Source organism: Falco cherrug, chromosome 7, assembly GCF_023634085.1.
Source record: "Falco cherrug isolate bFalChe1 chromosome 7, bFalChe1.pri, whole genome shotgun sequence".
Lineage (NCBI taxonomy): Eukaryota > Metazoa > Chordata > Aves > Falconiformes > Falconidae > Falco > Falco cherrug.
In genome coordinates, this window is record NC_073703.1 from 3,265,053 (window position 1) to 3,288,552 (window position 23,500).

At 58.0% G+C, this 23,500-nt stretch overlaps 3 protein-coding genes across 4 annotated transcripts; all 3 read right to left on the reverse strand.

Annotated features, from left to right (window-relative positions):
- Positions 1-50: 50 nt before the first annotated feature.
- Positions 51-9,272, reverse strand: VPS33B (VPS33B late endosome and lysosome associated). Of its 2 annotated transcripts, none has more exons than XM_055715179.1 (24): positions 9,132-9,272; positions 8,285-8,684; positions 7,978-8,058; positions 7,815-7,876; positions 7,533-7,582; positions 6,671-6,738; positions 6,403-6,448; positions 5,966-6,060; positions 5,444-5,548; positions 5,218-5,314; positions 4,929-5,006; positions 4,558-4,631; positions 4,096-4,182; positions 3,401-3,491; positions 3,073-3,147; positions 2,643-2,707; positions 2,489-2,543; positions 2,354-2,400; positions 1,925-2,057; positions 1,547-1,620; positions 890-991; positions 639-714; positions 417-533; positions 51-198 (listed from the first exon to the last, which is right to left on the reverse strand). In XM_055715179.1, exons 2-24 carry the CDS (start codon positions 8,648-8,650, stop codon positions 119-121), a joined length of 2,124 nt encoding a protein of 707 aa, XP_055571154.1. In that variant the 5' UTR covers positions 8,651-8,684; positions 9,132-9,272; the 3' UTR covers positions 51-118. The 2 variants fall into 2 exon arrangements, with proteins under 2 accessions (XP_055571154.1, XP_055571153.1); XM_055715178.1 differs by having other exon boundaries at positions 600-714.
- Positions 8,832-10,117, reverse strand: HDDC3 (HD domain containing 3). The gene is made up of 4 exons (XM_055715853.1): positions 10,006-10,117; positions 9,446-9,501; positions 9,132-9,372; positions 8,832-8,986 (listed from the first exon to the last, which is right to left on the reverse strand). Exons 1-4 carry the CDS (start codon positions 10,115-10,117, stop codon positions 8,832-8,834), a joined length of 564 nt encoding a protein of 187 aa, XP_055571828.1.
- TTLL13 (tubulin tyrosine ligase like 13) lies at positions 9,508-22,994 on the reverse strand. The gene is made up of 16 exons (XM_055715854.1): positions 22,978-22,994; positions 21,767-21,885; positions 21,096-21,226; positions 18,924-19,080; positions 18,482-18,634; positions 17,279-17,364; positions 16,911-17,136; positions 16,193-16,377; positions 15,072-15,260; positions 14,427-14,610; positions 13,907-14,104; positions 11,552-12,300; positions 11,137-11,462; positions 10,680-10,818; positions 10,501-10,611; positions 9,508-10,426 (listed from the first exon to the last, which is right to left on the reverse strand). The coding sequence occupies exons 2-16, from the start codon at positions 21,785-21,787 to the stop codon at positions 10,165-10,167; spliced, it is 3,117 nt and encodes a 1,038-aa protein (XP_055571829.1). The 5' UTR covers positions 21,788-21,885; positions 22,978-22,994; the 3' UTR covers positions 9,508-10,164.
- Positions 22,995-23,500: the final 506 nt, after the last annotated feature.

The window sequence follows — 23,500 nt, forward strand, 5'->3', positions numbered from 1 at the left end:
GCCACACCGGCACGGCCCCCCCGGCCGCAGCGCCAGCCGAGCCGGATCCGTGCCTGCAGAGATGTTTATTGGCGCTGGGGGGCGGAGGGCAGCCAAGCCCCACCCCCCCGGCCGAGCATCACGCCTTGGCCTCGATCATGGCCTCCATCATCCGGGCGCTGCTGGTGATGGCCGTGGTCAGGAAGATGAACTTGCACCCTGGGGGAGAGGCCCCGGCAATGCCCTGCCAGCCCCCAGGGCTGGGGCATGGCTATACCCCCCTCCCCCAGTGTGTGGGGGACCCACAGACCTCGCCGCCCCCCCGCCACAGGGGCTTCAGCCAGTGCCAACACTGAGCACGGCCGCTGCGCCGAGACCCCCAGGAGCCCCTGCCCACCCCCTGCCCCTCAGCAGGCAGCAGCCCCCCCAACTCCTACCTCTCTCCTTCCCCAGGAACCGGAGCGCAGCGATCTCAGAGAAGGTGCAGCCCCCCAGGAAGACAGCGAGGACAATGCGCTGGGACTCCCAGGCCAGATTGTCCTCCACGCTGCTGTCTGGATGGGGCAGAGTGCTGTCAGACCCACCGCCCCCCCGCCCACCTGCCCCCAGCCTGGCATTACCTGAGACCGAGAACTCGTTGCCATTGAGCCCGGCATTACCTGAGACCGAGAACTCGTTGCCGTTGAGCAGCCGCACGACCTCCTCCAGGCCCAGCCAGCCCCGGCGCTCCAGCACCTGAGGGATGGCAACGGGGGGCTCAGCGGGGCCGCACCAGCACAGCGGGAGGCACTGACCAGCAACGACCACCACCAGCCCCAGCCCCGGGCAGCAGGCCCCCAGAGAACACCCCAGGAGGAGGCCGGGGCTCAGGGGGACAAGCATGGTGCTCTCCAGGGGCAGGGGGGCTCACCTGCTCGATGATCTTGCAGCTCAGGGGGATGTAGGCCCCGCTGAAAACGTAAGCCATGTCCCGAGGCATCTTCAGGTCATATTCTCCGTCCACCCGGGGAATCTGCAGAGACATGTGGTGCTCTGGGTGCGGGGCCAGCTTTGCTCAGGGTTTCCCTGACCCCGTCTCGGGGGGACAGACGCTCTGAGCAAGCCTCTGCCCCCACCTCCTGCCCTGCCACCCCAGGACCAGCAAACACAAAACCCAGGCAGATTGTGCATTGGAGGGACAGGAATGGAAACGTCACCTCTCCATCACCCCAGGACCCCCCCACTGCCCCAGGACAGAGGCCGCAGAGCCGCCTGCCCTGTGCCAGGCAGCTGCATGCAGTTGGAGCAGGGCCGGAGTGCTCTGCAGGTGAGGCAAGCGTCAGCATGGCTGAAGCACCCAGCTCTTCATCACGCTGGTGAAGCCCAGAGCCAAGGCATGCCAGGAAGCCCACAGTGACCCCCTGCCCAGGGGAGAAGCCCCTCCACTGCCCAGAGTGGTGGCAGCAGCTCTGGCCCCGTGCAGTGCGTGTCTCTGGGGGTGCTGAGCCTGCAGACCCAGGCGAGGGCACAGACTGAGCAGAGCTCCTCTGGCACCAGCGCGGAGGCCAGCAGCCCCACAAGGACATACCAACCCCAGCTTCTTGCTTATGGCTCGAAAATTGCTCCTCCTGGCCAAAGAATTAAACGCATCTGTGATCTTTCCTGGAAAACAAGGAGAAACAGCTCAGAGCCTCTGGCTTAATCACAGCGTGGCTGAGCAGAGGGACGTGCAGAGCTGCTGGCTCTAGAAGAGAGCCGGCAGCGGTGCCCACCAGCCCTGCCACCCCCGCAGGCAGAGCCCACTGCCCCATCTGCAGCACCATCTCTGGGGATGTGCTCTGTGCCAGCAGTGCCCATGTTTGCCCCCTGCTTCCAGCCAGCGCCAAAACAGCAGCTCCCGACAGGGCAGGTACCCGCAGGGCTCCCCACAGCCCAGGCTCCCAGGGGACTTGGAGCTGGCTCTCACCGGCAGCGCGGTCCGTCACCAGCTTGCTGACTCTGCTTTCCACAGCAGTCAGGGTCTCTCCAGCTGACTGCTCGGTCAGCAGCCCGATGCGCTTGAGGTTGTGAAAGGTCAGCAAGTGCTCAGGCCCATAGCTCTGGGGAAGAGGGCAGCCGGATCAGTGCGGAGCCCCCGCTGCACGTGGGGAGGCAGCAGGGTGCCACCTCTGTGGGGAGGTGCAGGCTGCTTAGAGCAGCCCAGCAGGCAAAGGGCAGGGGCAGGCAGAGCTCGGGGCACATGCGGAGCCTGTGCGGGCCAGGGCTGTGCTGCAGAGACAGCCTGAGCATCCCTAGGGAACGCTGCTGCCTGGCACCTCATGGCGAGCAGCAGCCGGGAGGGGAAGCCCGGTCTGATGCAATGCTTTCTCTGCTGTGAGTCCCCAGATACACGCACCTGCAGGTACTGGGTTTTCAGCGAGCGGTAGTCTTTGGGGACAAGACCTGTGAGGACCATCAAGGTGAGCTCTGCACCAAGGCTGGGGGGGTCCCAGTGCCACCCCTCCCTGCCCAGCGCAGCCAGACACCTCACCGTTCTCTGTGATGGACAGGAGGCACATCAGGCGCAGGCTCTCGATGGGGGACACCTGTGTGGGAGCAGAGGCTGAGCTGCTGCGGGCCCCGTGTCCCTGCAGCGGCATGGGGCAGCCGGAGAAGCCCGTTCCTCCGGCTCAGCACGGTCTCACCTGCCGGTCAATGTGCTCCTCTATGAAGCTGGTGCTCTCACGGATGTCGAAGCCCTCGAGCAGAGCTGTGGCAGGGCAGGAGGCAGTGTCACTTCACCCACTCCCACTTCACACACCCACCAGCTAAGCAAGCTGGAGTCTGGGCTCAGCCTCCCTCCCCAAGCCCCAGGGAGTGAACGGCGCAGGCTTGCGGTGTTGGGCCTCCTACCCCACCATGCATCAGTCCTCTGAGGACGCAGCTTGACCCTATTTAGGATCTCAAGACCCACCCCAGTACAAACAGTCTGGAAGGACTGTGTGCACACAGGGGGCACCCAGCTGTGAGGCTGCCCAGGCCTGGGGCAGTGGGGCTGTGGGTTGGAGTGGAGGGTGGCAGAGTGAGGATTGGGATGGGGGTAGCAACAGATGTGGGACAGGGAACAGCACTCACAATGTTCAGCCTTGATCATCTCCTGGAAGTCCTGCTTGGTTTTCTTTTTCATGATGGACTCGCAAGCACCAATATCTGCATAACCAAGAAAGATAGATGCTTTGGAGGAGTGACGAGCTCTGCATGCAGCTTGTCACCTCAGCCCCAGCCCCACTGTGGACACCTGCACATACTAACAGTCTCTGCTACCCTGCCCACTCCTCAGATAACCCACCCCTGCGGGGACTAGCAGTACCCTTCCACCCCCACTGCTTTCCCTGGGAGCCCAGGCACCCGCTGCAGCAGCCGAGGGCCTCTCCCTGCCCGCTTCCCCAGCCCCAGCTCCTACGCAGGCTCAGCAAGCGATGCTCTTGCTTTAATCCCTTCAGTTCCTGGGAGACAAAGTTCTTCATCTGCTTGATGTCCATGCCGCGGCGCCGCTGTGGAAGAAAGTGTTGGGAGAGGGGTCTGCCAGAGTCAAGAAATTACTCAATAGGAGTTATGCATCTTGCTCAATTTTATTGGCTTCTAACATTTCTTATATAGCCTCAATACACAAGCATGCTCCCAAAGCAAACATATAACTGGTTATTAGCCCCTAAGCACGCGCTGCTCACACACCACTATTTACCATGATTGGTACAAGCATTCTGTCCATGCAGCTATTTGCGTTAGCTATGTTTTAGCCTTGCGGTTTGTTACTCCCTCTATCTACATTCCGTTCTCTATCTCCCTTGGCCTTGCACACGTCTTCCCTAACAGCTGCAGCTTGTTACAGCCATGGCCTGTTAGTACAATAAAGTTACTTGGTCTCAGGATTCAAGAATAGATCAAGGCCACTTTCTTCTAAACTTCAGCACAACAACTTCAGCACAATTCTAATGCCAGGCCTATTCTAATTCCAGGCCTGGATTGTGCAGATCCTTAGGGATTTTGTGGCCACACTTCTGCAGCCATTCTTCTACAAGAAAGAGCATCCAGGGAGGTGACCTGGCTGCAGAGGGATGGCGCCATGGGTGTCCCACACTCCGGGGTGATACTCACGTCATACTGTGCCTGCAGGTTGCGCGACTTCTGGCTAAGGAAGCCGAACACGCTGGAGAAGTGCTCATTCCGAATCTGGCTGAAGACCTGCAGAAAGCACCGCAGCAGTCGGTGCCGTGCACGTGCCCTGTGCTCCCGTGCCAGCACAGGGCCTGGCCAGCCACAGCCCCCAGCACTGCAACACCGGGGGTGACTCTTGCTAGCAGCCTGAACAGCAGCAAGACAAGGTGGTATCCTTGCTGCGGGGGTCAGTGCCCCAAAATACCAATTGTTCGCCATGACACACCCCTGCATGCAGGGACTCTGCCGACTACGGAAGCCAAGCTGTGCTTGTAGACTGTGTCTCTGGTCTCTGTGCCCTGCCCCATCCGAACCTCTGCTCCAAGGCCCTGCAGCACCCAGCCACTCCCTGCTCATCAGGCTTAGGGGAGGAAATGCCCTGCTCGGCACGTGAAAACTCACTTTGTCCTGGGCATTGAGCAGAACCTTAATGCTCTTGTCAGAAGAGGTGACGTCTGGCCCAAAATCCACACTCCCTGCAGGGAAGGATGAGGAGCTGCTTTGCCCCAGTAGTAGTAACATACACACACATGTCGGCCCTGCTGCAAAAGGCAGCAGAGACAGGGGACACCCACCCAACCGCTTGGTCAGACCGAGAGCTGTCCCCATAGATGGCCTCCAGCAGCACCCAAAGTCAGGGCCATCCCTGCCGGGGGCAGTGGGGGCTGCAGCACGCAGACCCTGGCCCGATGATGCCAGGCACAAACCCCACAGACTCTCGCTACGCAGGTGTGGAGCCCTGTGCCGCCCCGTTGCCTTCTCCAGTGACCTACCACACTTGATGCGGAAGGTGTCGTCCACCAGCCCCTCGTACACCACCTGGGAGCACAGCGCTGTCACGTAGTCCGTGTCTGCAATGAGAGCCAGCACCCCGGCTGCCCTCCCGCTCCTCGCCTGCCCGCCACAGCCCTGCCCAGCCTCCACCTCTGCAGGCAGCAGCCCACGCCTCCCGCTGCTCCCTGCAGCCAGCACAGGCTCTCCCTGCCCCTCCAGGCAAGCTGCCAGCTAAAACTGCTTCTCCTCGGCCAGCCCTTGCCCACTGCCCGTCTCACTCCAACCTACCTCTGTCCATGAGGAAGATGTTGCCAATCTCAGGCCTCCTGCCCTGGCCATCGCCCTCACTCTCCTCCTCCAGGTCCCGCCACAGCTCGTAGCTCATCTGTGAAGAGGCAGAGTGTGCCAGCACCGGGGGGAACAGCCCTAGGCCCCCACCGAGAGCCACAGCCCACCCCAGCACCAGCCCCTCATGCACCATCGCTGTGTGCCAGCCCAGCAGTGTGGGCCATACCTTGGCACACCGGCCAATTCCATAGGCCTTGCTGAAAGGCCCATACAGGGAGTTCAGTAACTGCAGGGCTCGAGCGATGGAGTTGATCCAGCGGTGATCTCCCTCCTGCAAGGATCAGAAGACTTGGGGAGTGAGTCTGGGCAGGCTGGCTGGGAAATGGCTGCCACGTCAGGGGAGCTGGCTAGAGATGGACTGGGGACAGAGCGTGCCCTGGGCTTGGCGCTTCCAGGAAGAACATGCACAGGAATGTTCTGGGATGCCCCAAAGCTACTCGGGAAGGAGCAGAGGAGGGGCCAGCACAGGGGGAGCTGTATGTGGAGGACAGGAGGGATCACAGCCTGACAGAGCAGAGCAGCCACCTCCAGCAAAAGCCACTCCAAGACAGCAGACAAGGCCCTGCTGCAAGCGCTGAGCACACTGAACAGGACATCATGCATCAGCTCTGTGAACAAAGCTCTTCTGTCCTGAGCCCAACAGATGGTCAAGGGAAAGGCAGCATCCCCGCAGCAGCATCCCACTGACCAAGAAGTAGTCGCGAAAGAACTCAGGCAGCTCCATGCTGATGATGTCTTCGTCCAGGGGGAGCAGGTAGAAGGACCATTCATCACAGGTGACATCTGAGTTTGGGACAGGGAAAGGCTACAGTTACCCAGCCCTTGGCAGAAGCGGCCCCACAAATGGGTGTGGGGAGCAGAAAGACAGAGCCTTTCCACAGGGATTCACAACAGGACCCTCTCTCCTCCCAGAAGACAGAGGAGAGGCACCGATGCTATGGTGGGCGCACACCTGCCTGCAGGCAGGCAGCCAGGCTCAAGGGAACCTGCACTTCCTGCCCATGCTCCCATCCCTGCCAGCACTGAGATCCCAGTACTGGGATTCAACTGGGATTCTGCAGCATCAGAGCTACTGCAAGCCAGCCCTTGGGGAGGGGAAGGGGCAGGCACCACAGCTCCACTCACCACCAAAGACTCCCTCTTCCTCCAGCACCATCTCACAAGCATAAAACTGGAAGAGAAGGAGAGACCCTCAGGGCCCAGCCAGGCTCCAAGTGTGCAAAAAAGATCTGGTGATGGAAGGGACCAGCTCATTCCCAGGCATCACAATATTTAGTTTTAAGCATTTCTGGATTAGAGAAGTTTTTGGTGTCTGTAAAAGGAGTGGAAGGCACAAAGGCCGGGCATACACAGCACAGTGGGGTAACTGGCAGCAGAGCATGGTCAGACTGACCTTTTGGGGGCTGAAGATAATCTTGTACTTCCTGCTCCTCCCCGACATCTTGTCGGCATTGACAATATCTACAGACAAAAAACACACGGACTCTGCAAAGGCTGCCCACTGCCCTGAACAGACACAACTCCTCTTGTCTGATGAAGCCCAGGGTCCTGCATCTCACAGAACCTGAAATACCTCAGACAGAAAGCAAAACCCCAGGCGTGGGGCCCATCTGCCAAGGCTACAGACTCACCAAAAGCCCTTCTTGTTATAGTTGAAATTGAAATAGCTAGAGTCCGAAATAAATTCACTAAGTATTTATTAAGGCAGGAAAGCAAAAACAGCGCTGGGCAGCCGGGGAGTTGCAGCTCCATCCAGGCTCACAAATTCCGACAAGTAACACAGCCCTTTTATTCTCATCTTCAAGGCCGGTTTAAGCAAACAGTTATGCTCTCAGTCCCATAGCAAGAAGCTGTACATTACAAACTAAACTATTTTTACACTAAAGTCTAGACGAAGACAAAGTTGTCATAGTAACATGAGATTATGGTTTAACATTGGCCTTGAGGAGGTACATCTCCAACCTCATGGTTAACAGTTAACTCTTTTCTCACTAGACAAAACATTCTCAAATCTGTTACAGCAAGATCATTCCTTTTGTTAAAAACCCCTTTGATCAGCAAATTGCACTTAGTTACTTACGACACTTCTCAAGCCCACTTGACGCTGGTAGCCCAGAGCCACCCACACAGAGCGGGATGCTCCCCACACCTGTGTGTACCACGAGGCAGCTGCAGCCTGAGTCCCAGCGCGGGGCTGAGATGTCACCCAGTGACAGTGGGCAACAGAAAACTGCCCCTCGGCCGCTGACACTCACCGGCAATGTACCTCATCGTCTTGATCCGCGGCCGGACAAGGAAACAGAACCTGCCATCACAGAGGGGAGTGAGAAGCCCCACATACCCAGCTCCGTGTTCCCCAGCCCCTTTCCCTCAGCAGCTCTTCCCTGGGACTGGTCTGGTCCAGTGGAGCAAAACCCTGAGCTGGAAGAGGCGCCTGCCTGCCCCCTCCCCGTCTGTCCCCTGCCTCTTCCCGCCCGCTCCCCAGATCCCTCCAGCCTGGCCCAGCCATGGGGGTGCCGCGGCGGTGCGGGACTCACTGGTCGCTGGTGCTGAGGGCCGGCCGGCTGTCCACCTTGTACAGCTTGTCCACCTCGTGCTGCTGCAGGGAGAGGCTGGGGCGTGAGTGGGCAGAGCCGGCAGCATGGGCAGTGTGGGCAGTGTGGGCAGCACGGGTAGCTGCCCGCCCCGGCCCCGTGGTACCTTTAGGATGGAGACGTTGGCGATGCGGTCCAGAGGGCTCATCAGGTCGGCCTCGATGAACAGGTCCTTCTTCCCGGGGAGCTGAGGGCAGGCCGGGCGTGGAGCCGATGCCACACCGGCTGCCCCTCGTCGCCGGCCCCGGGGCCCAGCCCCCTTCCCGTGCCGGTACCAGGCCCCTCCCGGGTCGACCCCGCTCCCGCCGCCTCCCCAGCGCCGCTCCCGGTGTGCGGGACCCCTCCGGGGCCCGGCCCCGCCTCCCCGCCGGGCCCACCCCGACCCCCGGTAACCTCCCGGAGCGGCCCCGGACCTGCTCCAGCAGGTAGATGAGCTGGTCCCGCGCCAGCCGCTTCAGGATACCGAAGTCGGGCGGCTCGGGCACGTCGCGGCGGCCGGCGAAGGCCATGGCAGGGCGGCGGTGAGCGGCGCGACCCCCGGAACCCCCGAACGCGGCCGCGGCGCCGGCGGAACCCCGCGGCGGAAGTGCCCTGCGCCGTAACAACACAGGAAGGCGGGACAACCAGCTCTGCGCACGTTTATTGGCTGCCGCGGCCCGCCCGCCCTTCCCGGCCCCGGCGGTCACAGGGCCAGGCCGCGCTCCTCGAAGAGCCGCTGCAGCGCCATCTCCAGCGGCGGGCTCGTCCCGCGGAGACCGGCCACCACCCGCGCCGCCCATCGGAAGTACTCCTGCACCCGCTCCGACGACCACCCTGCGGGGACAGACGTGCGTGCGGGGGAGCAGCCCGAGGAGGCTCCGCCGCCGCCCCCCGGGGCCGCCCGGGGACTGTGTGCCAGCAGGGCCCCGGCTGGGCCGCCGCCGCGCCCGGGGCAGGAGGCGGGCCGTGACCGGGCGCTGCCTACGGCACCGAGCGTGCCCCCACCGGACTCGGCTGAGTGGGCCAGGGCATCCGCCGGGGGTCCCGCTCCTCTGGCACGGCCGGCCCTTCCCAGCACTGTGACACCTCTGTCCCCCGCCGCCGGGACAGGCTCGGGAGCGGGGGCTCGGCCATCCCTCAGCACCGCGCAGGGAGCAGGGACCGGCCCAGGGGCAGAGGGGCACCCCCAGCTCACGGCCCGAGCAGCCCCCCTGTGGTGGGGGCAGCCCCTGGGGTGCCCCGGGCTGGTGCTGGCGGCCAGGCCCTGGTGCGGGCTCGTACCTTCCGGGGTGCAGCGGTTTAGGTCTCGCAGGTTGTAGAGCTTGTCGGCGAGCTTGACCAGCTTGGCCTGGGGGCTGCTGCCTGGCGCGTGCTCGACCTGCAGCCGCTTTCGCTCCATCTTGGGCAGGGTCTTGTCATCAGTCACCTCCTCCACGACACGCCGGACCTCCTCCCCGAACTGCTCCTCGATCTCGGAGAAGGTGGTGTCTGTGTCCTCCACCGTGTCGTGCAGGAGGGCGGCCTGGGGTGAGGAGGGGACAGTTGGGGGTCGAGGGCCAGGCCCCCACCGTGGTGGGGAGTGGGCAGGGGGTTACCTGCAGCACGACAAGGTCTGTCACACCAGCCTCGTGGGCCAAGATCCTGGCTACGCCTGTGATGCAGAGCAGAGAGGTGGGGAGGGGGTGCAGGGGGGCAGCAGGCAGGTCCGGGCCAGGGCAGTGGCTTGCAGGGGTGACAGATGGGCAGCGAGGGGTCCCCTGTGATCCCCCTGGTTGGGCAGTGCCCGGGGCTGGGGGGGTGGGGGGTGCAGACCCCGCTGGCACATCCTGTGGGGTGACAGCCTTGGGCAGGCAGGTCCGGGGGGCTGGCAGCCGCCGGGGGGGGCTGTGGGGACAGCAGCCTCCATAGGCACTGTCCGCTGGGGGGTGACGGCGTGGGGGGGGCCCCCATAGCCGAATACGGAGGGGGGGGCGCTGCAGGAGCTCTGCCGGCAGTCGGATGCGGGATGGTGGAGGGGGCCCGGCTCACTCCAGGGGCCGGGGCGGGGGGGTCCCGGGGCCGGGCAGCTCTCTGGGGCAGTGGAAAGGGAATCCCGGGGACTCCCTCCCAGGGTCGGGAGGGGGTCCAGGGGCTCCCCCCCGGCAGGGCTCCGCACCGATGGGGTGGTTGATGTAGGGGGTGCCCTCGGGGTCCTTCCGCCGCTGCGCCTTGTGCTTTCTGGCAGCGAAGTCCGCCGCCGCCAGCAGCCGTGCCGCCTCCGAGCCCATGGCCGGCGCGGCGGAAACGGCGCGGGAGGCGGGTCCCCTCCAGCCGTTTATTGCGCGCCGGGCCCCGGCCCGCCCCGGCCTCGCGGCAGCCGGTACAGCAGCGTCCCGTCGGGGGCGCGCACTTCCGCGCCGGCGGCCGATGGCGGGCCCGGGGCGGCGCTCAGCGCCTTGGCGTCCTGCCGCAGGCGGCGGTGCGGCGGGGGGCAACCCCGGCCCCGCAGCACCCGCCGCACCACGTCGGGGCTGACGCCGAAGCCCTGGGCCAGGCGCTCCAGCGGCCACTCCTCGGGCAGCTCCTGCCGCAGGAACCTGCGGGCACGGGCCCGGTCACCGGGGCCCCCATCACCGGGGCCCCGGTCACCGGAGACGGTCCCGCCGCTCACCGCATCTGCTCCATCGCCTGCCAGGTCAGGGTGCGCTCGGGGGGGCCGCGCTCCCCGCCCAGCTCCCGCCGCAGCCGCTGCAGCCGTGCCGCCACCCGCCGCCGCCGCGCCCTGCGGGGACAGACGTGAGCCCCCGCGGCCCGGGTCCCGTTCCCGTGCCCTGCCCGGCCGCCCCGCACCTCTCGGCCTCCTCCAGCACCGGGTCCGGTGGCTCCGTGTCCCCTGTCCACGCCGCCGCCGTCCGCCGCGGGGTCCCGGCGAGGAGCGCGACCGCTCGCAGCCCTCGCCGCAGCAGCGCCGCCATGGCCGGGACCGGGGCTGGGACCCGGGAACCGGGCGGGGCCGGCGGTGGGGCGGGCCCGGCCCCGCGCCCCGAGGGTCCCGGGCAGCCGGGGGGGCCGGGAGTGCCTTTGGCGGGGGGGACGCTCGGCTGCTGCCGGGCAGGGCGGCAGACAGAGGTAAAGCGGCCCGGGACAGGCAGTGGCACCCGTGCTGGCGCCCGGGCCCCGGTTTATGGTCACAGCAACCGGCCCCGGGTCTGGCTGGGGGCAACCGGGCCCGTCCAGCTGCCCTGGTTCTTGGGCAAGCGCCCACGGGGAGGAGGGCCCTGCGTGGGCATCCCCTCCGCTGCGCTACCTGCGCTTGTCAGGCTGCGAGCGTGCGAGGCGCTGGCGTGGCGCGAGGCGCTGGCGTGGCGCGAGGCGCTGGCGTGGCGTGAGGCGCTGGCGTGGCGCGAGGCACACGTGTGCTTCACGCGAGCAGCGGAGATGGGGAGCTCCTGAGCTGCAACGTGGCTGAAGGTGCCGTCGCTTGTGGCCTCCGCAGTGCTGACCGGGGACCCCGGGGGACAGTTGCCTGAGTGGAAGGACAGCTCACCAGCTTCACCTGGAAGAGGACAGGCAGACATGGAGAGGTGGTGGGAGTGTGGGTGCAGCCCTGTAGGCAGGGTCCGACAGGCGGGGCTGTGGGCAACAGGGATCAGCATGGTGAGGTTGGGAAGGGGCGGGGGGCCATGCTGTGTCACTGAGATCTCCTCCTTACTTCCCACAGCTAATGTGCCCCTTCAGATGTCCCATCTGCTGCACTTCTGACCCTACTCTCAAGTACTTCTGGGCTTCTCGCGTTCCCCTCTCCCAACACATCAATCCTTGGTACTGGGAAACAACCCACTTTCTTCCTTGCCCCTGCAAATGGGATACTACCAGCCTCAGTCAGAGACTTCCAGTGTCCACCAGTTCCCAGAGAAGAGTACAGCATCCCCACCTCAGGGTCTGAGCACCCCAGGGATTCTAAGCTCCATCCAGCCCACCCACTCCTCCTATCCTGGCAAGCCCAGGAACATCCCACAGCTCCCATGGCTGCCCACAGCCCCGGGCCACCGATTTGATCCCCGCACAATGCAGACAGACTCAAGGGAATGTGATACTTACAGTCTTCTGCCTCGTTTCCAGCACCAGGGAGCCACTGGCCTCTCGCCTGCAGCCCCTTGGGTTCGGTGCGGGGCTGGGTAACTGCTGCTGTCCATCCTGCCTGGCCCCACAGCCAGCCCCTGTCCTGTGCCCGCAGGCCCTGCAGTGCATTGTGCTGCTCATGGTAAAGGATGCTCTGGCCTTGAATGCAGAAGGTGCCCGCGGTGGCAGGATCTGAGCCCAGGGCAGCTGGTGGCTGGGCTTTGGCTCTAAATTTGTGTACAAGCTGCTGTCCCAAAGGCCGGACTGCACCTCCCAGGGGCGAGAGCGGGATGAGCATCACTAAGTGGTGAGTGTCCTGGCCTCTGAGGGCATCCAAGAGAAACTGTGGCTGGAAGGAAAGAAAGCAGCCACAGCTTAGCTCCAGAGGCCTTGGGAAGAGACGGGAAGGAAAAGTCTTCTCTAGTCATCTACAGGCACTTGCTAAAGCATTGCCCTGTGCTTTCTCCCCAGGCACACCACGGTCACCCTGCCAGATTCAAATCATCTAAGGGGTCACAGCAGCCGCCTGCCTGATCTGCCTGCAGCCTCATGTCCTCTGCTCATAGCACTGGGCTGAGCTGGAGCAGGGTTTGTGGAAAAATGTGCCAGAGCGGGCTGGGAAGACTCAGTGATGAAGGATCTGACCCACCCCTAGATAATCCTTCACTGCTGAAAGAATTATCCAGACTTTAGGCAGAGTTTGGGTTTGGGGTTCTGTTCTGCTTTGTCTGGTATAGGAAAAGGCAGCTACCATCAGTTCTGACAAATCAAATCCCATCTTAGACTTCTTTTGTTAAATTAAGGGACCACTTCCAATTTCTTGTAAAGTACTAGAAGACTCCTACGTCCTGAATAATTCCTGCAACTCCGGTGCCCTGAGTTTGTCATCATCCTTTTGAGGTGTGTCACCCTTCCAGCTAGGAGCAGGAGGCTTTTCTGGAAGCAGATAGTGTCACTGGAAGAGGCAGTGGACCTTGCAGGGGGTTTCACTAACTACAGGTCCAGAACTAACCCTTCCCCAATACAGCAGGTAACAGCCACCATCAGCATTCCCAAACAATCCTTGTAGCCTAGTGGAGACCACAGACCACAGACTGTGGCCTTCCTCCTCGTCTGGCTTTAGACCAGTAGCCTGGTTTGGGAATCGGTGTGGTCGAAAAGACTCTTGAGACACCCACGCAGATGTCTAGGTCCAAAGCCTGGTTCCCGTGGCACAATCCTCTGGAAGCCCAGCTTTCTTCAGCTGCACACTGTGGCAGTGTGGGACACAGCAGCTCTTGCAGAGCAAGGGTGACTGAAGGGGGAGCCCCAGACCGAGGGCTGAGTCCTACGGGGCTTGGGCACATGCCCTAACTTCGCATTTGAACACGTGCAGTGGACATCATCACCTTCCCTGTGTGGGGAACGGTGTAGTGTAGAAAGCAAGATGTTTAGGGAGAGGCATTGTCTGCAGAATTCACCTGAAGACTTATTTATGGGTTTTTTAGGCATCCCTACACTTCCCTTCAGTCCCTCTTTGCTGTGTGTGCTCCTTTACCACGCCCCTAGCATGTCGGTGCTCCTAGCCTACCCAGGAATTAATTTGATTCAGCTAGGAGAATAACACTGCTGCCCTGAAGCAGCAGCTCACGCTAAGCTGTGTGCTGGGGACAGCGGGATCCAAAAGGCAACATCCCTGTGGTCTGTTCTTTGGAATAGCAAAGAGAGGGATCTTCAAGGGAAAGGTGCTCAGGGGCTCTATGCAGCCAGTTGTCACACTCCCAGTGTGCCCATTTGGAAAGGGACAAAGCTGGTAACTGTATGAAAACCCACAGACCCAGACACTATGTTGGCTCTCATTTGACTGAGCCGCACCAGAGATGCTCAATGCCCATGATTTGTTCCTTGCAATCCCCCCGCAAATGGCTGGCTCGTGTGTTGGCCTTGCAGGATGGATCTGGGCAACCTTCAGTTACCTGGCTCTTGGAGATAATGGTGCAGGACCTCTGGGTGTCAGCTGGTCTGTTGGTTGTGGGGAGCAGCTGGGAGAGCTTATTTATAATGCCCAGGCGTCGGATAAGGTTCTCACGCCGCTGAAGAGCATTGACTCTTTTCTTCTCCTCATATTCCACAATATTCTGGGGTTGCATAGAGTCGTACTGCACACACTGTATCTTAGGAAAGAAGGACCCAAGTTACAGTGAAGTTGAAGCTATCATAATGTGCAAGGGAGATAAAGCCACAGACTGCTCCAAGCCCTAAGGTGAATTACAGACTTTGGGGTGGAGTGGGATAAAGATCCTGATGGAAGCACAACAGGGAAGGGAGAACATGGGTGCTTGCAAGTACCTGCCAGCACAAGCTGTCAACTCTCCGGACTACGGCGAGCCAAACCTCATAGTTCTGTTCCTTCGGAGATACCCACAGCCCAGCACTGTTCCCAGAGCCACGTTTTTGCCTTTGAGAGCCCCACAATGACTGATGAGAGTGAGGTACCTTTCTGTCCCATGCTTTCGTGCTTCTGTAGGTGAGGTGGGTTGTAGGAGCTCTGGTTTTATTATGGATCTGGGATTTGTCCCCAGCTGACTCTCCATGCAGGTCTTCCTTCCTCTTTGTTTTCTTCTTCCTGGTAAGAGCTTCCAACTTTTCTTTTTTCAGGTGGATTTCCTTCAGTTGCTGCCTGCCGTAGAACAGTAGTCTTAGTCACTGGTTCAATAGAAGCCATAATGGCAAAAAGCTATTACAAGGCCTTCAATCCAAGGACATTTTACTGCAGTCAGGAGTTCTCTAACAGACATGATAGAAGCATGCCAAGAAATGGGCCAGGAGTGCTTTTAAGAGAGACTCTCACTGCTGTAAGAAATGCCCTTGAATTAGGCTGTGCCTGCCAGAAGGGTGGAGGATCCTTGTGACATGGTGCCTCAAGAGTCCAAAAGTCAATGGAATATTACATTTGCCTCTCAAGGGTACATGCAAAAGGAAGTTGCTTTGCTTTGGTGACATAGCACATGTGGGCTCTTTCCAGCTCTCACCAGCTTGCTTACACCTGTTAAGCAGCAGAATTGCTCCCAAGAAGGGATCAGAAGCAAGCAGTCGCTATGCCACCCTTGTGAGGAGCGGGTTTTCTGCAGAGCAGCGTACCTGGCACACTCCTCTCGTGCTTTGGATGATGCTGTTTCCTGGAAGAGGGATCTGCTCTGCTTGAAAAATGGCTCATACTTCTCTGTTCCACATGCTGGATAAATGCGCCGGTAACCACCCAAGTGCGAGTTCTCATACTTCTCTGCCTGAGCCAGCCAGGCAGCCTGGTCGCTCTCTAACTCCTCACGTCTGCAAATTGGGAGAAAGCACAGGCAGGGAGCTGCGATATGAGGTTCCAGGTGCTGTACTGGCTGAGGGACAAGGGCCTCGCTAGTGCTTTCTGCCATCTTTCCCCATTTCGGAGCCTGTTTCACACAGGTGCACCGCAGGGAACCAACACAACCTGCACTTCATCTTCTACCTGGAGAATGCTGGTGAAGCATTTCCAGATCTCTCCCCTGCTGCCTTGCTCCTCAGCCTTTTCACCCAACTAACCCAGTTACAAGAGAAGTTTGGTTAAAATGTGCTTATTCAAGGCATATTTGCTGCACTGCATGCTGCTGGGAGCTTTCCTTGCTAGTGGGGAGCTCGGAGCAGCCCAGGCTGCAGGGACAGGTAGAGTCCAGAGCCAACACGCACATGGTCTCCAGCCCAGCGTTATCTCAGGTCTCCTAATTAAAAAGTGAGCTGGAGGGAGTTCCTGCCTCACCCTGCATGGCAGGAAAAGCCTGGGCAGCAGGCTTATCTAACATGGCCTCAAGAAAGGACATGCAGACAGAGAAGTGGGGGGAAGCCCCTCAGCCCTGGGAAAGGATCCCTGCTCTGGAGAAGGGCCCTGTGCCCCTGGGTGCTCTTGGTCCCTGAAGCAGTCACCGTGAGCCCAGGGATGCTGGCACTGCCTGTCAGCCACTGAAGGACATGACAAGCAAGCACAGCTCGATGGGGATGACTCTCTATGAGGCCCAGAGCCGCAGGCCTCTTGGATCTCCTAGCGCCCAGAGACAAGCCCAGACTCTTCCTTGCAGGATGCAGATGGCCTCAGAGATGTCTTCTCAGAGGTTCTATAGCACCACAGCCTCTGGGGGGTTAATTTGGAGACAGACAGCCTTGATTTTTTCCTGCTCTGCCATGCCCCATCTTTTCCCACTGAGGACCTGCAGCACTATGAGGAAGAGCAATACCTGGATGTGCGGGGAGTCTGACGGGCCTGGAGGAGCCGTTCCTTTGCCCGCTGTCTGTCTTCCTCCAGCACCTTCCATTTGTTACAGGCATGCACATTTATCAGGCTGATGGTATCACAGAGAAGAGCATCCTTCACCTCACGGTCTAGGCGAGAGTCTGTGTTGAAGCTGGGAGAGTGGTTCACCTGCCAAAACAAGCAGCTAATTTAACCTGGCAACTCCCAGCTCCCAGCAAGTGCTGCCGGCAGCCAGCTTGCTGGCCCCAGCCTGCCCCACTGCACACTTTCCATGTCTGTTCTTCCCTGTCACAGCAACAAAAAGCAGGAGGCTGCATGCAGCAGCTGGTCCTGTCCTGCAGTGTAATGCCCATCTGCACCACAGGTCACTCAGGTCCCACGCCGCAGGACTACAGGAGCAGGGCAGTGATCATAAATTCAGGATGCTGTTACAGATCAAGGAGTCCTAAAGTTCAGGAAACTCCCTGCTGTTAGAGAGCGTGTACAGGGAACAGGCTCTTAGATCCTGCCTAGCTTACAGCAGGTTGCTTGGCTACTTGTCTTCACAGCCCGTATAATTTTGTGAACGAGATGACCGTTTTTAATCAAACGAGTTCTGTTTATCCCATCACCCCTTGTTCCAGAACCTCCCACAGAGAAGCCAGCCCTCTGCTATCTGCTGCTTCAGGTTGTTTCAACACAGTAGGAGACTCCTTCCTCACCTCTAGCAGCCATGGCTTCAGCTTTCTGTCTAGCAAAATATCAAAACCCAGTATCTCAAAGCAGGCGCAGCCAGTAGTATGGTTTGGAAAGAAGCTTTGGTAATTGTGCTTCACAACAGCGTGAGCTGAAATAAGAGTCTTTATAATAATATCTTCAATATCTTCCCAGAGTTTTGTTGTGTTATAACTGTTTTCTGTCATCCAGGCATTCAGGGTGGACAGTTTCCTGTGTGGAGGACAGGAGACAGTAAGAGCTGACCTGTGATACCATGTTTGTCCCAAACAAAGATGAAAGTAAACCAGTGTCCCAAATGGAGCTTTCCTGCAGGATGTGCACAGGGCATTGCAGGATCTGGACAAGACAGTACCTCTTACTGCCCATCATGTCATCCTGGACGAAGTTTTCATTATGTCTGTTGATGGCATAGTTGGTCAAATGCATGCAGATATCATCCTGAGAGAGGAACCACAAGAGACTTTAATTTACTCTTAACCACAAAGTGTAAACAGAAACAGCCCCATTAGCACTAACCTAGCCACCAGCTCTGCCCACTTCTGTCTCCCCTCTGTGGCAGTGACTTTTGGCAAGGAGTTAACTATGCTGGTGATCTGCTCTCTAGCCAGAAGCTAGAGCTAACAGAGCTCTATCCTCTCTGGTGGAAGGCACAGGAGTCAACGCCACAAATGCCATTCCAGCCAAGGCCTCACAGATAAACAAGGGACTCCCGAGGACAGAAGCTGCAGCAAATTTCTGCAGATTCTTCATCTTCCCTTTGTTCACTGAAAGCAGAAGACCTCTCCAAGACATGCACATATTGTGGCGAGGCGGAGTATATACATGCACAGCTCTGGAAGAAGTGGGCAGACAGCCAGAAGCCCAGTATCTCAGGGCAGCCTGTGACCATAGCACAGTAATCCAACACTACAGTCCATCTTCTGTTGGGATTTTATAGGTTAACAGACCCCTGCTTGCAGATGGGCATGGCCATAGTCTGCACCTTGCTTTCCCAGTTCCCCTCCCTGTCTCTCCTAGGCACCAGATAATACCCAGGCCCCTCTTTTCTGCCTGAAGCACAGGCAGACTTGAGAATGGTGCAAACTTGAGAATGCTTGTAAGGGTAAGAAGCAGTAGGAGGGTGGCCCGGAGGCACTGTGGGGTCTCCATCCTTGCAGGTTTTCAACACCTGACTGACTGAAACCCCAAGAATCACAGAATCACAGGAAGAACAAACCCCAAGAATCCAGACCTGAATGTATTGTTGACCCGGTTTTGAGGAGAAGGTTGGACTCAAGACCTTCCAATGTTCCTTCCAAGTGAAAAAAACCCATGATTCTGTGATAATGCCAGTAAAGAGCTCAAATGTGGGGCCTGGGAGTAGATCTACTTCAGACACTCCTGAAATACCTCCTGTGAGGAGGAGGAGGAGGTATAGAGGGATGGGAGAACAGGAAAGAAGAAAGCTGGGTCCCATGAAACCGACCAGTCCCTGCTTCTTCAAGGTCTGGAATGCCCCTAGGAGAAATTAGGCACTAACACATACAGATACTATGCGGGTTTTTTTGAAACTTGCCTTTTTTACCAGGTTTCTGCTGCTGGGATCAATGTACCTCATGGTGGCAAACCGGGCAAGACCCTCCTTGTAGACAAAAATCCTCAGCGGGTCACAAGATGTGACCAGCACATAGATACGCATGTCAAATTTAAAGCCATCAATAAGGAAAGGCTGTCAGAAAAAAAGGCAGGAGCAATCATGAGACAAAGAACTATTGCTAGGTGTGCTGCCGATTCCTTGAGGATGGCTGCTCTGTCTGCACTGCTTGTGCTGCTCCTTGGCAGCTCAGCAGCGAGGAGAAAGGCAAGCTTTCATTGTGCCTCTGCTGTGCTGCAGCCACCCTGGTGCCCCTGGCAGATCCGGGAAGATGGCAGGGCAAAGGACACAAGCAGGATGCGGGATGCTGGAAAAGCGAGGAGGCTGCAGTCCTCCACCCATATTTGGAGACTGTCCCCATTACCTTAGAGATATACTGCTGACAGATCATATGCTCTCCATGCTTGATCTCCTCTAAATTATGTGTTATGAAGACACCTCTCCCTTGGCAGCCGCTCTCTGGCTTGCAGATGAATGTTCTGGTTTTCCTTGTGCATCTGTAGGCCTGGAAATCTCCATAGCTGCACAAGGAAGGTGTGACTGTTACAAGCTGCAAAAAAACAGCCTCTGAACTCTCTCATACAGTTAAGTACTCAACCTATGGTGCTGCAGGCCAGTACAGACCAAACTTCTGCAGCAGAGGAACACCACACCTGTTCCTGTTTTACATGAGTTACAAATTGGTCCTTGTGTGACCTGACAAAGCTCTCTCGGTTCCACCTTTTACTTGTGCACATCTCCACCTCTACTGGGAAGTTAATAGTGGGTAGTCACCACTGTGGATACAGGACCCAGTAAGATTTTGGCTCTGCTGCTGCAGAGAGAGCAGGACAAAATAAACAAGCCCTATCTACAAAGGGAGGAGGAAGTCACAAGTCTTTACACCCCCTTTTATGCCAGCTCATTAGCAAGCAGGCAGAAGGCTGCAGCTGGAGCATTCTAAGAAGGGTGCAGAGGCTCATGAGCTGAGCACACCTATTGCATTACACGGCTGCTCTTCAGGAGCAGCTCCAGTGGGAGTACAGTGCTTTGAAGAATCAAGCCAATTGGTTATTTTGCTGTAGATGGAGAAGCATGATCTCTCTAGTGGGCACCACATTTAGGGAAAGAGGAAGGAAAGCAGGAAAAATCCCTGACAACAGTGCCCAGAGCAATTAGAGCCCAGGAAATGCAGCCTGGAAAGAAAGATTGAAAAATAGGTCCGTCTTCCGCAGAAACAGGCAGACTGAGAGGCCACATGGCAACAGCCTTCCTGGACATCACACACCATTAGCAAAATGCAGCCAAACCACTGTTCTCCAAGGCCAGTGCAAACAGAAGTACTAAGTTCCAGTATTTCAGCAAAAGTGCTTTAGGTTAGATACTAAGAAAATCATTCTAACCATGGAGGTTGCAGCACAGCTGGGGGTTGGTCTCTTCTCCCAAGTAACAAGCGATAGGATGAGGGGAAACAGCCTCAAGTTGCACCGGGGAGGTCTAGATTGGGTATTAGGAAAAATACCTTCACCAAAAGGGTCATCAAGCCCTGGACCAGGCTGCCCAGGGAAGTGGTGGAGGCCCTGGGGGTATTTAACAGACGTGTAGATGTGGCACTTAGGGACGTGGTTTAGTGGTGGACTTGGTAGTGATGGGCTAACAGTTGGACTTTATGATCTTAGAGGTCTTTTCCAACCTCAACGACTCTTATGATTCTATGAGGAGAGTGCAGTTACAGAACATGTGCCGGGAGCCCTATTTCAAGGTCTGCAGAAAATGGTAAGAATAAAATCTGTTAAGATTAGGTATCTTGTCTCCTTACAACCACACAAACTTTGAGTGCTTTGGTCTCCTTCAGCTACATTTCTATCATTGCTTGCCTGTATATGATCAGAGAAGCCAGGCCTTCTGCCCCGAAGCTCGAGCAATTTGGTGATGGTTTACATCTAACTGTATATGTACTAGCACAGTGACCTGTGCTCTCCCACTATCCTCCACCATCAGTGTGCTCTACTGCAGCGGACAGCAGAGGTGGGGGGCTGTGAGGACAGCCACCACAGCCGTGGGTAGCGGAAGCACCTTGTGCCGCTGTCCTGCACCCTTCTCAGGCAAGCAATGGCTGCTGAACCAGGTGGTGGGGGAAGGCAGCCTGCCACGCTGCGCTGCAGCTGTCACCCCCCCTTCACCCGGTGCTGCTGCAGAAAGACCTCCCACCAATACACAGATTTACACTTCCCACTCGCTCACTGCCTTCTGGCTTTCTGGGTGGGTCCCTCTCCCCAGGTTTAGTCCTTTGGCATGCAGTCTGCCAGCAGCAAGGTACACCCCGCAGAGGATGCCATTCCACGGGCTAATTTGGTCTAATAGGAATTAAATATGTGCATAACTAGAAAAGTGCCTCGGCACTCTGTTCAGTTCCAGGGAAGGTTACCAAGGCCCAGACTGAGACATGAGGTCTCAGAGAGGCCCCCCCCATCCCAGCCCTGGCTGTCAAGCATAGAGGCTCCCACTTCCACATTTCATACCCCTGTTCTCAGCTGCATTAATGCACATCACTCACTCAGCTGGCAGGCACCAAGTGCGGGGAAAGATATTGTATTCCTTGGGGAAAAGCCTGAGCATGCGGTTAAGGTTGCGAGCCAACAAGTCCTTACGGCAGATCTCTATCATGCCTGGAAAATGGTTGATTTTCTGAAAGAGGTGCAGACAAAAAACCAGAATCAGCAAAGGAACAGCAGGGATCCCCCTCGAGGAAAGCCTGCATGTGGAGAAACCGGCACGCAGAACAGGAAGCTGGGCCTGCAGTTGCCTTGAACGCCTGCTGAGGGACAAGGTCACGCTGCAGCTGCTTTATCTGAACTTCACCAGTGTGATTTATCTGCTCATTCCATCTCAGCCCTGAAGCTCTCCCTCACTAGAATATAACAGCTTCAGGAAGGGAGCCGTTTGTCATCAAGAACCATTTATTTCATGCTACATTAAAAGGCTTGGCAGCTTTCCATTTCTCACTACTAACTGCCAAAGTGTTGCTGATGGCACTGTACCAGAGACACAACAGAAGTAAAGGCTTGTGAACCTGCGCCCTCTGGAACCGATGCAGAAGTGGGGGCATGGGTACTAGTTTGGATGCTTCTGTTTCATTCTGTAATATGTTGTTACATTAACAACCCCCCATCTCTCCCTCCTTCCTGAGCTCTTCCTGCTGGGCAGCATTTACATGGGGGCATTTACCTGAAAACGCTTCATATCCATGATGCGCTCCAGAGAGACCGAGTAGTCCGTCCAATACACTGTCCACTCCTCATCTTCTCCCACTTCTTTCAGCCCACAGCACTGTGCTGCCCGGCGTACTGTACCAAAGCAAGCAGATGACAAGGGGCCAGGTAGAGGATATAAGTACGAGGGACTGTTGAATCCCCAAAGTAACCAGGGACAGAGCATGGAACAAACCTCTCCAGCCTGCAGTTCCACTCTCAAGAGATGCAGGGTAATTGGTGGGACCCTTCAGAAAGCTAGAAACAGCAGCTTTAACTGATTAAGTTCACCCCAGCCTCTTGCTGCAGGTGTACTGGGAGCTGTCAGCCCTGTCATTCCACGTGCCTTGGCATCCCAGGGCCCCTCCTCAACTACAGCAGGCTTGAATCTGCCGTGGGTCTGACACCACAGGGGCGGATACAAGCCTTCTGAAGGTATGAGTTTCATGTTTGGAATCAAAAGCTATTTGGCAGCAGAACACATGAGCTCTGGAGCAGAAGCTCGCTGCCAGGATGGTTTGTGTTAGTGCCAGTTCTGAATTTGGCCCCTCACAGGTCTGGGGAGGTAATGAAGGTCAATGCACGGTAGGAACCATTGTGAAATGGTTCTGGCTTCTGTGGTGCTCAGACTGCTGCATCAGCCCTTGCCATGGGTCCCTATCTGCCTCCCATCACTAAACTGCCCAAGCATGGCCCTAGGCGAGGCACCCAGCACCTGTTCCTCTATAAACCCCGTGTTCCTTGTGCAGCTGACCAGCTGTGGCTCTCGACAACACAAATGTGGTTGCACGGCTAGAACAGTCATTAGCAAACTGGCTAATAACATCGACCAAATGCCAGGAGTCTGTTAAGATCAAGCTTGTGGCAGTACAGCACAAGACAGGAGAGGGGACCAGCTCCCTGGAGCACATCACTGGAGATGGAAGGGGGTGGGGGGTGTTGAGGGCTTGCACTGCTGTTGCATGTTTTCTGTCTCTTTAAACCAGAGCACACCCCAGCATAAAGTGTGAAAAACTCCGTACTTTTCTTCGCAGGAGTCCCAGTCACTTGCAACCAATACATACATAAATCAAAAGCGACTGTGCAGTGGAAATTTGGTACCAGCACTCCTCCCTGGCTGAACGGGCGCCCAAGGAGCTTGCTGGTGGTGGGCTGACCCAAAGGGACACGGCAGCGTCTCAGACTCACCGCTCTCATACTTGCAGCTGGTCAGATTGATGGAGGGAACACTGGAATTGAAAAGAGATGACAGAACAGACGCTCAGTGAGGAACCGGGGCCCATCCTGGGCACGAGTGGGAGGGATGGAAGGGTGGCAAGAACTGCATTCCTTCACACACATAAGCAGCCTGTGCTCCACAGAGCTACTGGGCAAATCCCATCTGGAGCCCAGGTGGGCTCAGCAAGCCATGAGGTAACACAGCAAAGAGGGGTCCTTCCTCAGATGCGTCACGTTTGGGATTACTGGGGCAATTTAAAGGAAAGAGCTTTTATTTTCCGATTCACAGGTCCCTGGAAAGCCCCTCGAGCTGCATCCCAGGGGGCCCCTGCTGAGCATCGCCCCGTGGTGGCGGGCAGGCCTGGGCCCTCACTGCCACAGCTCCGGGCCCCGCCGCCGGGCCCCGAGGAGCCAGGCGGTGCGTGGGGCAGGGAGGCGTCTCCAGGGCGGCACGGCCCCCCGGTACCGACAAAGCCCCCGGCGGCCCGGGGGG

What these genes read in the sequence shown, in the direction of transcription:
- VPS33B (XM_055715178.1), bottom strand. Translation starts at nt 8,650, where the DNA reads ATGGGCGGCGCGGGTGGTGGCCGGTCTCCGCGGGACGAGCCCGCCGCT. An exon ending in CACCTTCCGCATCAAGTGTG is followed by an intron (nt 4,632 to 4,928) that starts GTAGGTCACTGG and finishes CCTTCCCTGCAG; the next exon opens with GGAGTGTGGATTTTGGGCCA. An exon ending in ACCTGCAGGCACAGTATGAC is followed by an intron (nt 3,492 to 4,095) that starts GTGAGTATCACC and finishes TTTCTTCCACAG; the next exon opens with CGGCGCCGCGGCATGGACAT.
- TTLL13 (XM_055715854.1), bottom strand. Translation starts at nt 21,787, where the DNA reads ATGGATATGAAGCGTTTTCAG. An exon ending in CCATTATCTCCAAGAGCCAG is followed by an intron (nt 12,301 to 13,906) that starts GTAACTGAAGGT and finishes CTTTCCTTCCAG; the next exon opens with CCACAGTTTCTCTTGGATGC. An exon ending in CAGGCGATGGAGCAGATGCG is followed by an intron (nt 10,427 to 10,500) that starts GTGAGCGGCGGG and finishes CCGTGCCCGCAG; the next exon opens with GTTCCTGCGGCAGGAGCTGC.
- HDDC3 (XM_055715853.1), bottom strand. Translation starts at nt 10,117, where the DNA reads ATGGGCTCGGAGGCGGCACGGCTGCTGGCGGCGGCGGACTTCGCTGCC. An exon ending in CTACATCAACCACCCCATCG is followed by an intron (nt 9,502 to 10,005) that starts GTGCGGAGCCCT and finishes TCTGCATCACAG; the next exon opens with GCGTAGCCAGGATCTTGGCC. An exon ending in AAACCGCTGCACCCCGGAAG is followed by an intron (nt 8,987 to 9,131) that starts GTACGAGCCCGC and finishes CGCGGTGCTGAG; the next exon opens with GGATGGCCGAGCCCCCGCTC.